At 36.8% G+C, this 15,674-nt stretch overlaps 2 protein-coding genes across 5 annotated transcripts in view; one reads left to right on the plus strand and one right to left on the minus strand.

The window, feature by feature from the left end:
- The first annotated feature begins 336 nt into the window (after window positions 1–336).
- Window positions 337–9,348, plus strand: ddx23 (DEAD (Asp-Glu-Ala-Asp) box polypeptide 23). The gene is made up of 17 exons (XM_056732155.1): window positions 337–419; window positions 928–1,106; window positions 1,191–1,280; window positions 1,388–1,475; window positions 1,555–1,620; window positions 1,731–1,869; window positions 3,571–3,704; window positions 4,071–4,183; window positions 4,294–4,437; window positions 4,539–4,764; window positions 4,867–5,012; window positions 5,105–5,282; window positions 5,464–5,706; window positions 7,696–7,847; window positions 7,952–8,060; window positions 8,341–8,515; window positions 8,702–9,348. Exons 2-17 carry the CDS (start codon window positions 928–930, stop codon window positions 8,923–8,925), a joined length of 2,406 nt encoding a protein of 801 aa, XP_056588133.1. The 5' UTR covers window positions 337–419; the 3' UTR covers window positions 8,926–9,348.
- A 263-nt stretch (window positions 9,349–9,611) lies between these two features.
- cacnb3a (calcium channel, voltage-dependent, beta 3a) overlaps window positions 9,612–15,674 on the minus strand; it is a 29,727-nt gene continuing 23,664 nt past the window's right edge. For 2 of the 4 annotated variants that reach the window (XM_056732165.1, XM_056732164.1), the window contains exon 14: window positions 9,612–15,402. In XM_056732165.1, the coding sequence (XP_056588143.1) occupies window positions 15,040–15,402 (363 nt within the window). In that variant the 3' untranslated portion in view covers window positions 9,612–15,039. The remainder of the gene's footprint in view (window positions 15,403–15,674) is intronic. The other 2 variants (XM_056732167.1, XM_056732166.1) reach the window with 1 other exon arrangement.

A 15,674-nucleotide genomic window follows, 5' to 3' on the forward strand; every position in this document is an offset into this window, starting at 1 on the left:
TGGTGATCATGTTTAGCAAGTATGAAACTGTCACATGGGCATAAAGATATATTTCAAAACATATTTTAATATAATTACTACGTTTCATTACTATGGTCATAATAAATACGTATACACAGTTTAATAAAACCCCAAACAGGAAAAGCGGAATAACAAGAACGAATAATAGATATATAACATTTATTATATTAAAATCATAAACTGGATACTATTGTTCACTTTAATCGTTTAATCTATTATAATTAAATTGTATTGTTAATAAAAATACTGTGGTTTTAAACGATGTTGTGTATTTTAAATTCATTTTTACTACGATTCCCAGAATGCTTCACAGGAAGTGCGTAGAACTTCCGTCGATCATCATGGCGGCTTAGTAAAACGAACAGAACTCGTAAGCGCTGTAATTGTGAGAACTAAAGGTGAGGAATGACTTACTTTTATGCAGTTTTATTTGCAGCATGGTTAAAATAAATATTTACATCTTAGTTTAATGTTTAGTAGTATTTATTGAATTTCCAGCGGCTTTGTTTATTGGAGGAATGGGTTCGTTGCTGAACTAAGTCTCCTCAGTGTGTGTGTTTGTTTATCGTGTTCAGTCGGTATATTATCGAATATTTGGAAGTTATATTACACATTTACATGCACTACTGTCCTAAACTTTACCTATATTTAAATACCTAAACGTAAGTATGTTTTTGTATATTTGTGAAAGGCCTTTTGCGTAAGCAATGCAAAAGCACGTTATGTTCAATTGAACAAGTGTTATATTCTCATATATATATATATATATATGAATATAAGAATATAACCTAGTTATTCCTAGTGTCTTGGTATATTCCTTATATTAAATATATTTCTAGTATAAAAGCATCCATACAGCATTGCTTTACACATAACACATAAAACTTCTCTTCACGTTTTCCACAGATGCCTGCTGACTCTGAAAAGAAGGATCTGGACACCGCTGGCAAGGAGCGGGAGATTCGTAAGCGCAGTCGTTCTCGATCCAGGGAGCGTGATCGTAAAGTATCTCCAGGCAGAGAGCGGAAACGACACCGATCCCGTGAACGCAAGCGTTCCCGCAGCAGATCCAAATCTGCTGACCGGTGTGTAGGACTAGATGCTGAAAACAAATGATGCATGTGTTGAAAGTTTTGCTTTACATTAACCCTGCTTGTCTCTGTCTTTAGAGATCGCCGTCAAAAAGACAAAGAAAGAGACAGGAACCGTAAAGACAGAGAGAGAGACAGACGTGACCGAGACCGCTCCAGGAAATCAAGGTATGGCATTCGTCCACTGACCATCTGATGCCGTACACACAAATATCTCAGACCCGAAATGGTTGGAAGTGTATATTGCCTTATAACTGTGTTCTCTCTCTTCTCAGGAGCCTTTCTCCTAGATCAAGGGATTTGAAACTAAAGAAAGATCTGAAAAAAGAGGATGAGGAGGAAGATGATAAGAAAAGGGAAAAGGTACCTCATTGCGATCATTAAATTATAAAAATATGCGTTTTGTGTACTTGTTGACCTACACACTTTCTGCTCATTTTAGGTGCAGCCTCTCTCTCTTGAAGAGCTTTTGGCCAAGAAGAAAGCAGAGGAGGAGGCAGAAGCTAAGGTGAAAATATACTTATTTAGAAAACTAGGATGTAGTATACTTAATAATATTCTGTAATAGATCGTTTTTTTAAGTTTTACAAGTTAAAGTCTTAAATCTTCCTGTTGCAGCCTAAATTCTTGTCTAAAGCAGATCGTGAAGCTGAAGCTATCAAACGGAGGGAACAGCAAACAGAGGACCGGCGCAAACAGGTGGAGGATGAGCGGAAGAAACGAAGAGTGTTTCAGGAAGTCGGGAGAAAGATGTTAGGTGAGTAGTCTACGTTTGACTGTCACTGTTGCTTTTTGTAGATGAAAGTGATAGTTCACCCAGAAATAAAAATCATGTCATATTAAACCTGTGTCAAAGAAAATATTTTGGAGAAAGTTGGTAACTGAACATCAGTGCCCCCCATTGGCTTCTATTGTATGGACACAAAACCAATGCAAGTGAATGGGTGCTGGTTTACCAACAGTCTCCAAAATATCTTCTTTTGTGTTCTACGGAAGAAAGAAAGTCATACAGGTTTGAAATGACAAGAGGATGAGTAAATGATGGAATTGAAGGAATTTGTATTATTTGGTTGAACTATTACTTTAAGCTGTCCAGAAAGCATCCATGTAGACAAAAGTTACCCAGTTTACATGTAAAGTGGTCAAGCCACCAGTACATTGTTTTGTTTTTTACACACTTTTTGGGAGCATAGTAATTATTTTCTTTAGGGATGTGCACAAATATTTGATCCGCAGTAATTATTCGAAAATTCAAAATGCTATTTGAAAAGTTGTATTTTTTCCCTAAGAATAAAAACTACGTCACCACAGGGTTAGAATGTTCCTGTCTAGTATTACCATACTTTAGTTACGATATATACACTTACTTTATAATATACAGAAAAAAAAATTGTATGTGTTCCTAAATCTTTGCTCAGTCAGATTGCAAGCTAGTTTAAATATTTTAAGATAACACACTTTTTTTAAGATAACAGCAAAGCCTGACGGATTGCTGTTAGGCTCTGCTCACATCACCATATTAAAATGTTTTAAAAACGTGAGCCACAGAATTCATTAACATTACTTATATATAAGTTTGTATAAAAATACCAACATAAAATTAAATGATTGGATGATTAATTTATGTATTACTAAAACTTGTTTCGGGTTGTTGTTCGTTCGTTGGAAATATATTATGCTAATGCTGATTTCAACAATTTGAAACATTAATATGTACATTTCACTGCAACTAATGTTAATAAATTTGGCCTTAGATTGGTACCTTTTATCATACCTAACTTCAAACAGGGTCATATCGCCTGTAAATAAATTTGCTAAAATGTTTTTTGTTTGTTTTATAATGCACTGTAATTCCTTAGTTAGGCTACTTTAGTTGATTTTATTTATTGATGGAAATGCAATGCAAAGCTAAACAAGACAGACACTGACCATGACATGACAAAGAAAACAATATTTATATGCGCTGGTGATCAGCAGGATTAGTAATTCTTCCTCTGATCAGATAACAATCACGTAATAAACAGGACAACAAGCACTACAATGGCACTACTATGGCTCCGCTTGTTTTTAGGATCAATTAACAGTCGGCATGGAGGTATCAAGCCTGCTTACTTTATTTTATTATCAACATTATATCCAATAAAGCCAGAAGTTCTTGTCAGTTCTGGGTTTTGTTACCGGGAGTTAGAGAAGTGCTGCTTGTTTTCTCTTTGTTTACCGCTGGCTTGTTGAACAGATTTTCACCAGAGTAAAATAGACCTATATACTTGTTTTTCTTATCAAGAACATGAAAACCAAAATGAACAAGATAATGTGTTTGATGTGAAATTGTGACAAAATCAAAGCGTAACAGATTACTTCTTTATTAACTTTATTTAAATAAACGAATATTCAAATAGTCAGGTTCTCAACTGTACATGAATAGCTTGACTTACGGATGGATTGCTTGAATCTGCAGAGGATCCTCAGGAGAGAGAGCGCCGGGAAAGACGAGAGCGGATGGAGAGAGAGAACAATGGCAATGAGGAAGATGACGGACGGCAGAAGATCAGAGAAGAAAAAGACAAAGGAAAAGAACTACAGGCCATAAAGGTGCAGTGAAAATGTTTAACCCTGGGTTTAGACCAAGCAAAAGTCACCTCAGTTCTTGTCTCATTAAATATTCGTGCAAAAATGTTCACACAGACAATGTTGTGTTTTACACAATCTAAGGCTGATTTAAGTTACAGTGAGGAATACAAATATTTGATCACTAGCTGGACCACTTGAATGTTTCTTACTGTTTCAAAGATTCTTTGAAGTACGTTTTTGCATATTTCTTCACTGAGCAAAGGAGAAAAAGCCAACGTAACAAATTGTGAATAAAATGAAGGGGGATGAATACTTTTGCAAGGCACTGTATGAGGCACCATCGTAGAAATGGATGACAAGTTTTTAAATTTTATTCTTAATCTTTAGGAGCGCTATCTTGGTGGGATGAAGAAACGCAGGCGTACGCGGCATCTAAACGACAGGAAGTTTGTTTTTGAATGGGATGCATCTGAAGACACTTCAACTGACTACAACCCAATGTGAGTGTCCTTATTTTTGTACTGTGTTGAGGTTATATCAGTCTGGATTGTGCATGTTTACTTGGAAAGTGCTAAATAGTTACTCGATAACAACTTTTTTATGTGTTCAGATATAAAGAGAAGCATCAGGTTCAGCTCTACGGCCGTGGTTTCATCGCTGGCATCGACCTCAAACAACAGAAGAGAGACCAATCCCGTTTCTATGGAGAGCTGATGGAGAAAAGACGGACAAATGAAGAGAAGGAGCAGGAGGAGTAAGACGCACACGCATCTATTCAATGTGTTTAATGGGAGTTCTATTTAACTTAGTAAAAAAAATTCAGATCAGGTGATTAATATCCTGTGTCCTGTGCAGACTGCGGCTCAAGAAGGTCCGTAAGAAGGAAGCCAAACAGCGCTGGGATGACCGGCACTGGTCTCAGAAGAAGCTTGATGAGATGACCGACAGAGACTGGAGAATCTTTAGAGAAGACTACAGCATCACAACCAAAGGAGGAAAGATCCCCAACCCTATCCGCAACTGGAAGGAGTACTTGCTGCCTCCACATATTCTGGAGGTTATTGAGAAATGCGGCTATAAGGTAAGCTCCTTTATGTTTCACAAAACTTTAATGTTCTGTAACATTCTGTAAAATGGAAACATTTAATAAAATGGTCTTTATTCTTGTTATTGCCTTTTTTAGGATCCAACGCCTATCCAGAGGCAAGCCATTCCTATTGGTTTACAGAACCGTGACATCATTGGTGTGGCTGAGACTGGTAGCGGTAAAACAGCAGCTTTCCTTATTCCTCTACTGGTTTGGATTACTACTCTGCCTAAGATTGACAGGTGAGATTCTGGGCCGAAACGGATTAAAGCGTTCATAAGTTATATGTAAATACATGTGGAAAATCACTGTTAACTGTGAGTGTCGATTGTAGGATTGAGGACTCTGATCAGGGGCCGTATGCCGTAATTTTGGCTCCGACACGTGAGTTGGCACAGCAGATCGAAGAGGAGACCATTAAATTCGGCAAACCGTTGGGAATCAGGACAGTAGCTGTTATTGGTGGAATATCCAGGGAAGACCAAGGGTTCAAACTCAGGATGGGTTGTGAGGTAAGAACGAAAATCTGGTGGTTTGTTATTCCTGACTAGAATCCCAGTCAGAGTGAAAAGTATTTTAAGTGATTGATATCAGTGGTAAGGTTGATTTTAGTTTGTTATTATGCATTATTTATACAAAAATGATAAAAGCAGTAATAAACAATTTGCTGTTGTATTCTGTTGTTATCAACAGATTGTCATCGCTACACCTGGTCGGTTGATTGACGTGCTGGAGAACCGATACCTCGTTCTGAGCAGGTGCACGTATGTGGTACTGGATGAAGCTGACAGAATGATTGACATGGGTTTTGAACCCGACGTCCAGAAGATTCTAGAATACATTCCTGTGACCAATCTGAAGCCAGACACGGATGATGCTGAGGACCCTGAAAAAATGATGCAGAACTTTGTGTCGGGCAAACACAAATACAGACAGGTAATTCATGTTGAGTTTATTGAATATGCATTATATATGCATGATTTGCTCTAGTTATTTAATCCATATCTGAAATGTAAATAACATTTACATGCAGTTAGTTTATGTCTGGTCTGGTTTGTGAGTGCTTGTCCTATTTATTCAATCGGTCCATTTCACAAAATGATTCATAGTCAAAATTTATAAAACAAATTAGGGCTGCAACAACGAATCGATAAAATCGATAAAAATCGATTAGTAAAAAAGTTGTCAACGAATTTCATTATCGATTCGTTGTGTCGCGCGACACGGAGACGTTTGGTTATTAAAAAAAAAACTTTATTTGAGCGCGGAGCGAAGTAAACACACTCGGTCTCTCTCGCGCACTGATGCTAGCAGAGTTCGGCGCCTCATATACAGGGCGGAGCAAAAATAAAAAAACGAGCGGAGGAAAGATACATGACGGAGGCAGAGAAATCAGCGCGACCCAAGTCATCATAGGTGCGGGAGCATTTCACACTAAATAAACAGAAAAACTTTGTTAACTACAAAACATGCAAACGCGACATGGCGGGAGCAACGCGGCAATGATCCAGCACCTGAAACTCAAACATGTTGGAGTCTGTGATGAGGAGGAAGGGAGTTCAAAAGCAGGTTAAGTCATTACAGAATCCTACTTTTGTTCCGTTTCGAAGTGAAGAACGTAATGTCCCTGGTGCTGGTGTTTACTCGTTATCCAGCTTGACAAGCATCACAAGTTAGCATTAGCTGGTTAATAACAGTATAATCAGGGGTGGTGTAGTTACTTTGCGCTTTGCATTGTAAGACTAAAGACACGTTTTTATTCACTCGCCTTTTTTGGACCATTCATTTATCAATCTGTTGTCATGTATAGCTACACTGCAAAACTTCCTTAGTAATTTTGTCTAATTTCCAGTCCAAATATGTAAAAAATCTTAAATCAAGATTACTAGACAAGAAAATTGATTGATGCTTAAAACTTCTGTTTGAAATTATATCTCATTAAGATTATTTTTGTACCCCATTGGCAGATAATTTTTCTTGCTTTAAGCAAACAATCACTTAATTTGAGGTGTTTTTTCAGAAAACAAGACATAATTTCTTATGCTTTTTCATGTGTCTAGTACATGTTTCTTGATATAAGATTTTTTTTTTAATTTGGACTGACAACAGGACAAAACTACTAAGTTAGAAAAGCAATTTTTGCAGTGTATATTCTGTGCTTTCTCCCATATAGGTTATTATTGACAAATATATTTGTGTGTGTTGTACTTTTTAATTTAATTTTAAAGTTCTTTTATAGCTCTTGGTCATCTTAAGCTTTGTTAAAATGTGGTGTTTAAATGAAGCTTGCACTTACTACAATGATGGTAGTAATTGAATGAATAAGCTTCAAGTGAATTTGAGAGAGAGAGTGTGTGTGTGTGTCAGTGTTTGTCAGTGTGTGCGTCTGCGAGTGTGTGCATCTGCGAGTGTCTGTCTGCAGTGTAGTGTAGTGTAGTGTAGAGAACAAGTTCTTACATTCAAACAAATCCTGTTAAGTTTTCTGATTTGTATTGTTCTTTAGTTTTTATAAAGTATTTATTGTTCTGGCAGCTCAGGTGGCACTTTTATTTAAAAAAAGTCTATATATTTGGCAGATGTAAAGCATACATGTGTATGTTTTTTGTGTTAGTCCATTTTTATTTGATTTTATTATTTTTATAACAGCTCAGGGATGTTCAAGGAGCAACATGCTTGTGCACTTTCTAAAGATTTTAGTTCTGTTTTTGAATAAAGGGTTGGAAATGAATGCTTTTCTTGGTTTTTGTTTTTATCCGATTCATCGATTAATCGAAAAAATTACTTACAGATTAATCGATTATTAAAATAATCGTTAGTTGCAGCCCTAAAACAAATACAAATGACTGGAAATATCATCAACATGGATCAGGACTTGTAGGCACCCCAGGCATTATTTATTTTCATCATCTTTCTTTCTTATTTCAGACGGTCATGTTTACAGCCACCATGCCTCCAGCAGTTGAGCGTTTGGCCAGAAGTTACCTGCGGCGCCCTGCGGTGGTTTACATCGGATCTGCAGGCAAACCTCACGAGAGGGTTGAACAGAAGGTCATCCTCATGTCAGAGGGCGAAAAGAGGTCAGAGTGCACATTTTTTTTGTGTTTTCCATATATAAAGACAACCCATTATAAATTAGACGAAAACATTACTCTCATAATATTATTTTATTGTACGTTAACAGGAAGAAGCTGCTGGAAGTTTTGGGCAGTGGCTTCGAGCCGCCTATCATCATCTTTGTTAACCAGAAGAAGGGTGTTGACGTTCTGGCCAAGTCTCTGGAGAAGATGGGAGTGAGTGCTTTACCATTGTCTCTTTTAAATCTGAGAGTTTATTGCAGAATTTGCTCCAAGCAAATGCAGTCAGGAGTAAAAATGTGACCTTTTTCAGGACCCTTTAACATAGCAAGTGCCACAAAAATCACCAAGCTTTATACCAATCAAATGATGTAAACAATTTTAAACATTTAAGATGTTTTTTTTTTTGGTTAAAATTGACCAAGGGCTAGAAGAGGTCTTGCGTTATGGTCTTAAATTAATGAGTGTCTTGTTTCCTCGTCTTTTTTCCCATCAGTACAATGCTTGTACACTTCATGGTGGTAAAGGTCAGGAGCAGAGAGAGTTTGCTCTGTCTAATCTGAAGGCTGGAGCTAAAGACATCTTGGTGGCCACAGATGTGGCAGGTAGAGGTATCGACATCCATGATGTCTCCATGGTCCTCAATTATGACATGGCCAAGAACATTGAAGGTAAGTTGAACATCATACATTTAAAACATTTTACAGTTGTGTTATGGGATTTTTTTGTTTGTTTGTAATCATTTGTCAAATCTGTCTTCCCACAGTTATTGTTCCCTGTGTATAAGAGAAAACTATACTATATAAAACTACATTGAGGATTAATCTTTTACTAAACTTTTAACTTCTTTTCTGTAGACTATATCCATCGTATTGGCCGAACGGGTCGTGCTGGTAAGAGTGGTGTAGCCTTGACCTTCTTGACCAAAGAGGACTCCGTTGTATTCTACGACCTCAAACAAGCCATCCTAGAAAGCCCTGTGTCCACCTGCCCGCCCGAGCTGGCAAACCATCCCGAAGCCCAGCACAAACCTGGTACCATCCTCACCAAGAAGAGAAGAGAGGAGACCATCTTTGCCTGAGTCAAACTTCCACCTATATATTTGGGCTTGAGGCTGTACGATTTCTTATTTCCATCCAATTTCCTCAGTTTTCCTTCTATACACGTGATTATAATGATTCACTGCATTTTCATTAGGGTCTTCGCTGTAGACTCTGTTAAACATCACGTATTGAAGAAATGTGCAGACAAATAGAAAGAAAAACTGTAATATGCTACAGATCCATTTTTACCCTATTTCACACCAGTCTATGACCGTTAGTATAAGACTGTCACAATCACCTGCTTTTTTACTTTTAGGTTGTGTTGAGGACAGTAAAATTGTGAAAAAATACCAATATTTTGGTATGATGTCAGAGTGCATATGTAGATGCTGTTTTCATTCAGAAGATGAGCTAAACTCTTCATTCATTCTGTGGGTTGAAATAAAGACCTTTTGACTATATACTCTTTTTTGTTTTATGCTAAGGGTCTGTGATTATTTTATAAAAAGGGTAGTTGTCAAATAATGTGCAATTTTTGCGCATTTATGGGAAAAGGTTTTATACCATATGAATAAAAACGAGTACAAATATTCCATCTAGTCTTGAAATTTCATATAAATGCTAAATTTGATAGATTACATCAGAAGTCAATGTGTGATATGTTCGTTTTATATGTTAATTACAAAGACAACAAAAATGTGCACAAAATCAAGCACGCTCAGTGTTAAAAGTACATAAAATGTTTTTTATTTTTTTAACTAGTGGCATTTTATTTAAATATAAAGCATATACAGCATCAGGCAGGATTTTATCTTTCATGTTGGCATGTCATAAAGATGAAGGGGCGAGAGAGAGTGTACCTACATCAAGCCTGAGGAACACATCAATGTCCGTTGGGATTATTGTTCTACCTAGTGCATTTATTTCAATACAAAGCAGACATCAAAAAAAGAAAAAAATAGTGCAATATCTTTTTCTCTACTCACACAGAAGAGGAAGTGTTAATGTTCTAAGGCGTTTTCTTTCCATGTTTGTATTGCATACAGAATAGAAGACAAAGGACTCAAATTATACTCGTCATAAAAATTGTGCTGCTTATACCTCAAAAAGGAAAATATTTGTTATGGTAGCTGTACTGGTCTGCTGGAAAACAATACCATGCCGTAAACAAGAAAAATGTAGCATGTATTCTGACAAATTAAGAAATGTAAAAGTTAGCTCATAAATGTTTTTGTATATCATATAAACATTATCTTTTCTTTCTTAATATCAATGAAGAGTTTCCAAGCTTGCATTAACGCAACTTAATAGTAATTTTTTTAAGTCCAAAAACATTCAATGCAAGTTACTCTCTATGACTAACAGCTGTGGTAATTGAGATTTTATTACAATAATGCACATACCATGTAAGTCTAAGGGCTAAGACGTTATTGAGGGTTAGAAGAGTTTATATATATTTTTCCATATAAAAATATTTCTGATTATATCACACTAGTCTCATGTTAACACACTGTACTCACAAAACAGTGCATATTATAACATTAATCCCTATGCAATTTCTTGCCCCATAGACTTCCGTTATAAGTGTATTAGTGTGAACAATTTGTTTGCTTTTTACACAAATACAGAAATTACTGATGCTGTTGATAGAGCTTAACTTGAACCCAAAACATCATTTCAAACCATAAATCCAATTATATGATAAGCTCAACAGTTAACTAAATAAAACGATAACAGTGGAGGTATTGAAGCCCATGAATTTGAAGAGGAGCTTTAAAACAAATAATAAATAAATAAAAACTTCCATCAGGAGCCCCTTGTCTGTGCTCAGTAAAAAACAGGGTGAATTGTCTTACTATCTAGAATAATACTTACAAACAACAAGAATCAATGCAATACTAAAGTAGATCAGAAACAATCAAAATAAACAATCAGATATCATGCAACACTTGCATAGAATTTTTTTCAGTCATGCTCTGATTTTCTGTCTTTTTTTAAATATAGAACAATAGATTAAAGTGAGACATGTTGATAGCAAATAAAGATGCAGTACACTAAAAGAGAGGTTCAGTCAAGGCATATGTTATAGTGGATTTATTACCCTGACTTCCATACCCCAGAACATGTCAATTTCTCATTACCCTCCAAATGGCCTGCACAAGATAACGCTCGGTCGAATAAACACGATATCCAGTACTGCGATACACAATCTACATAAATTTAAACTAACGTGAGAAAGGCAAGGCCTGGGGACATACAGTGACTTGTGTAATGACCTGAGATGGGTTGTTAACAGGTAATTGTGTCATTTCTTTGCTGACGTAAAAAGGCTCATTTAGGCCAAAATATACTCCACATGCAAAAACGTGAACGCAAACACAAAAGCGAAAACAATTTATAATTTATAGTGTCAGCATAAACATATATATCGTTTATAATATTGTGTTTTAAAAAAAGTATTGTTATCTTGTTAACATCTTAAGTTATTTTTTACAAGTTACTCAAGTATGTGAACGCAAACACAAAAAAACGCAATACAATTCACGATGCAACGCAAATATGCAGTACCACCATTTGCCATAAGGTGCACCATTGTGCACATTAGCATAAACACACATACATTAGTGTTTTTAAATGCCTGCTACTGTTATAGTGGAGTGATGTTTAAAGAAAATCTTACGTTATCTTTTTAAAATCTTAAGTTATTTTTGAATGAAAACTGAATGAACTGTTGGAACAACAGCTAACCATAAAAAAACGTTTGCACTAAACTTTCTGCCGAGAATAGGATGCATACTTTTTGTTAAAATGGAAATATCAATCATACACAACGAAGCATTTGCGTTCACGTGTTTGCACAGAGTATGTTTGGACATTTGCATTCTGTGTGTAGTGGCTACAAGGTAGTGTATCCCATGTTTGGATATCAGTGTGCGATAGAACATACTAGCCACATTGATGGTTCATTCTTGGTCTGTAAGACAATCTTTTTACAATCTACATTGAGGGTGGTGTTTCTCAAAGTGCATTCTGGGAGTGTAGAGATCCAACACAATCAATAGAGGGACAGTCAATTTAACACAGTCCCTCTGACGGACATCACGTCGGTGCGGAGGTTAAGGCATGCAACTATACATTCACTCAAGTCTCTGTGCATGTTTGTTATGAACTCTGTAATCTACGTGATAAGTTTTACGTATAAACATTGCATTATACTGGAAAGATTATATAAGTTAACTAAGAAAAAGAATTTCTTGGATGGCGACATTAGAGGTACATCCTCAAATATACAGGCCATCGCAAATTGTTGTAATTCTAAATTTGATCTCCCAAATGACAAATCAATCAATACAGCGCTACATGAAAGTGTACTGCAACTTTACGTGACTTCACATAACCGTACAACAGACCACACGCGTCTCACGTCAACGATCTCTGAGTGAAAGCAATCCTGACTTTGTAAACTTTGCAGTATTTCTAAAAAACAGGATATATATATGTCCATTAGCTATCCTTACATGTGTTACTTTTAACCTGTTGCAGAGTTTTAAATATCAACAAAAACGAGTTATATACTTTAAAGTCTTCTATAGGGCGATTCACATTTTGCGCGACACTCCGAAAAGATTAACTATTTCCATCTCGATGCGGTGCCGACGTGGCTAGAAAAATGTGCGCGGCGCACCATATGCGCGTCACGAGCACATCGCTCCCTATTTGCGCACACCTGCCGTGTGTCTACATTTAAAATAACTAACTTGCGCAAAAGACGCGAAATGTGAATCACCCCTAAAGGTCCTGTTCCAACCCTAATGTGCAAATAGTCCTAAATAATTGTATTTGAGACATGCAGTGGTACAGATATACAGGTAAACATTAAGGCCAGTCTCATTGGAAAAAACCTTAGCCTAAACTGCTACAGGTTACATTCCAATCTAGTGGTAAAGAGAAAGGGATCTTTGATTTGGTCGTAATATTTAATTAGAATAACCAATTTAACGTCGACTCAACGTTAAATCACTCATTTTTGTTTTCTAGCTCAGTGTGGTGTGACTCTGTTCATTTAAAGTAGCTCTCGGTAACCGCCCCTTCGAACGCCTAGAGCCTCAGAGAGGAAAGAGCGACAGGAAAAGAAAGATGGAGGAAGATCACTCGTTTGAGATACATATTCTCCTCAGGGATAGACTTAACTCATGGCCATCTTAGTCTGATGCTGTTTCCTAGTCATGCAACTACATTCCTTGTCTTCTTAGACAAAAACTGTTTTTCTCAAACTTACAAGACAACAGCATGGTAAATCACCAAAACCAAATTTTTCTTTGTTACACAGCGCCTAAAATAGCTTTAGCCATCAGGCAAACAAAACATATTTATCAGGTTGCTCAATATTTGCTAAAAGACGAATAAAAAAGTATACTTCAAGTTCATTTTATTAAGTATATTTAAGTTAAATTCAAGTTTACTTTAAATAATATGTGTACCTAAATCACTGTACTAGTAGTATATTTGTGTGTGTACTATTTCAATAAGCAGGACTAAATTGGCCCAGTTTAGTTTATGAAACTTCAAGTATACTTTAAGTTAACTTTTGAGTATTTTCAATTATACTCCAACTGTACTACAAGTGAATAGCTATACTGATAGTATACTTTAATACTTTTAACACATTTTCAGTTTATAAAAGTACACTTTGCAGTATACTCTCTATAAACTAAAAAAGTGAAAAATGTACTTATAGGCTCATCAAAAGAATAAGATTTTCTTAAAACTATAATTAAGTACAATTTTAAGTATATTTCTGAAAAGCACATGAAATGTAGGCTTAAAGTATACTTTTTTATTTTTATTATAAAATAAGTATACTAATGTACGGTTCACACAAAACATGTTTTCCATTCCTTTCCAGTGCTTTTGCATTGCTTTATATGTAAATATGCGCTAAATCGACATATTTTATTATGTTATTATCCCCCCAACTCGCGTCTATTGCAACGTATTGTGCATTATCAAGTTGGCCGGGCAATTTCTGTCATTAAAAGTGTGTCTCGAGACCCTCAAGTTTTGCGCTTTTCAAAACCCGTTTTAAGATTCAAAAACGCATTGTGTGTGAAGACCACCTAATAGTACACATGAATACATTTCTTGTTTAAGAGGGTTCCTACATTCGCAGCATTATTGATTCTCCTATATATTTTTTCACGAGTAGCCTGTTTCCTCATCCTCATGCTTTCTCTACCAACAGATGACTTGCAAATGTATACAATGAACTCTCGGCCAAATCCAAAAGTCATAAAAAACTACCTATGAAGATAGTTATAAAATAACGTTTCCCAAATCTACAATTACCAAAAACTGGTGAGCTACAAGAGCTTCTATAAAAAAGCAAAAATACAGACAATGATTTACTTGCGGCATGTCCAGTTTTCAATGTGTATCATTTCTTAGGACAAAAGTGGCCTGACCTGTTTCGATTCATATGCAGCATTATGGAAATTGACTGCCTCTCTTTATTCTGGCCTGATGTGCAATCCAAGACTACATTTGCGATTTATAAGTTCCACTCCACAAAAGCAGAGCGTAACCCTGTTTGCCCTGAATTCCTTCCCTTTATATATCCTAACACATTTACATGGTGCTTTTGCAAAATGTGTGCTACATCTGTGACAAAGAGTGACTTATTATACCAGGCGCCTGAGTGACTGAAGCTGTCCAGAGGCCATGAGAAAAGAAACCAAAATATGGTGACCTTCACCATTACAAAGCATTAACAAGAAGCATATAAAATAAGATGCAACAAATTGCTACGATATCTTTCATTATGATTAACAACCCATGCTATAAAAGTGCTTTTTCTTTTCCCATAATGCCATCTGTGCTCATTAGGTTCAGGGAGAGGGAAAACCGATATGCAAAATAAAAAAATAAAAAGTAATACTCGACTCAATTGGGGTTTTATCCAAAGGAAGCTCAAATTCTATTTTAATAAGAACATGCGTTTGCACTTTAAAGAGAAAAGCTGTGCTGTTTTTTAAACGCCAACATAGTGCAATACCTCAATGACCACAAAAGCTCAAAAAACAGCAAGAACTTTTCCCATCCACATCAATCCGATTCATAACCCTGACCCTCCCTAACATCTCCCGATGGTGCGGTCAGTAGTTGTCTCTCGGCCACGCGCGCTGCCGGTTGTTCCGTTGGTTGTGTCCTTCTTGCGAGTCTCGCTGCCGCAGGAGTCGGTCCTGTGCCTCGTGTCCGTTAGCGCTCTGGATACCCCCTGGGTGGTTACGGTTGGGCGGGTACATGTCCCTGTACGCTTGGGAGTGGCGATTAGGTTTGTATTCGTCTTCTTCCTCCTCCTCCTCTTCCTCGTCCTCCGGGGGGTGCAGGGAGCTAGAGCCGCCACGCTGGAGGGATCGAGAGTCACTGGCCTCGTCGGAAGGCATGAGGCTGTCTTGCTCCCCCTGCTCTTCCTCCTCAACCGCCCCTCCACCCCCGGCCAGCGACAACTGCTGGTTCTGAGAAGGAAGGAGAGAAATGACAACTCTAAAGAATATTGGGATGACACCTTTCCTTTTTTTGTTTCACTCCAAAGAAAAATGGCTTGTTTAGAAGACCCGAGATGCATATACACACATTGAGTACACAAATATAGATAACACGTAATGTGTATTAAGGTTTGGGGAGATGTGTCTCGCCAGGGAATTTGACTAGTTTCTAAGGCTTTGTTCACACAGGACCTGATAATTTTTTTTTTTCATATATTTAGGATAGACTGTTTATAGTGTTA

The sequence above is a fragment of the Triplophysa dalaica genome, chromosome 20, assembly GCF_015846415.1.
Source record: "Triplophysa dalaica isolate WHDGS20190420 chromosome 20, ASM1584641v1, whole genome shotgun sequence".
NCBI classification, from domain to species: Eukaryota; Metazoa; Chordata; class Actinopteri; order Cypriniformes; family Nemacheilidae; genus Triplophysa; species Triplophysa dalaica.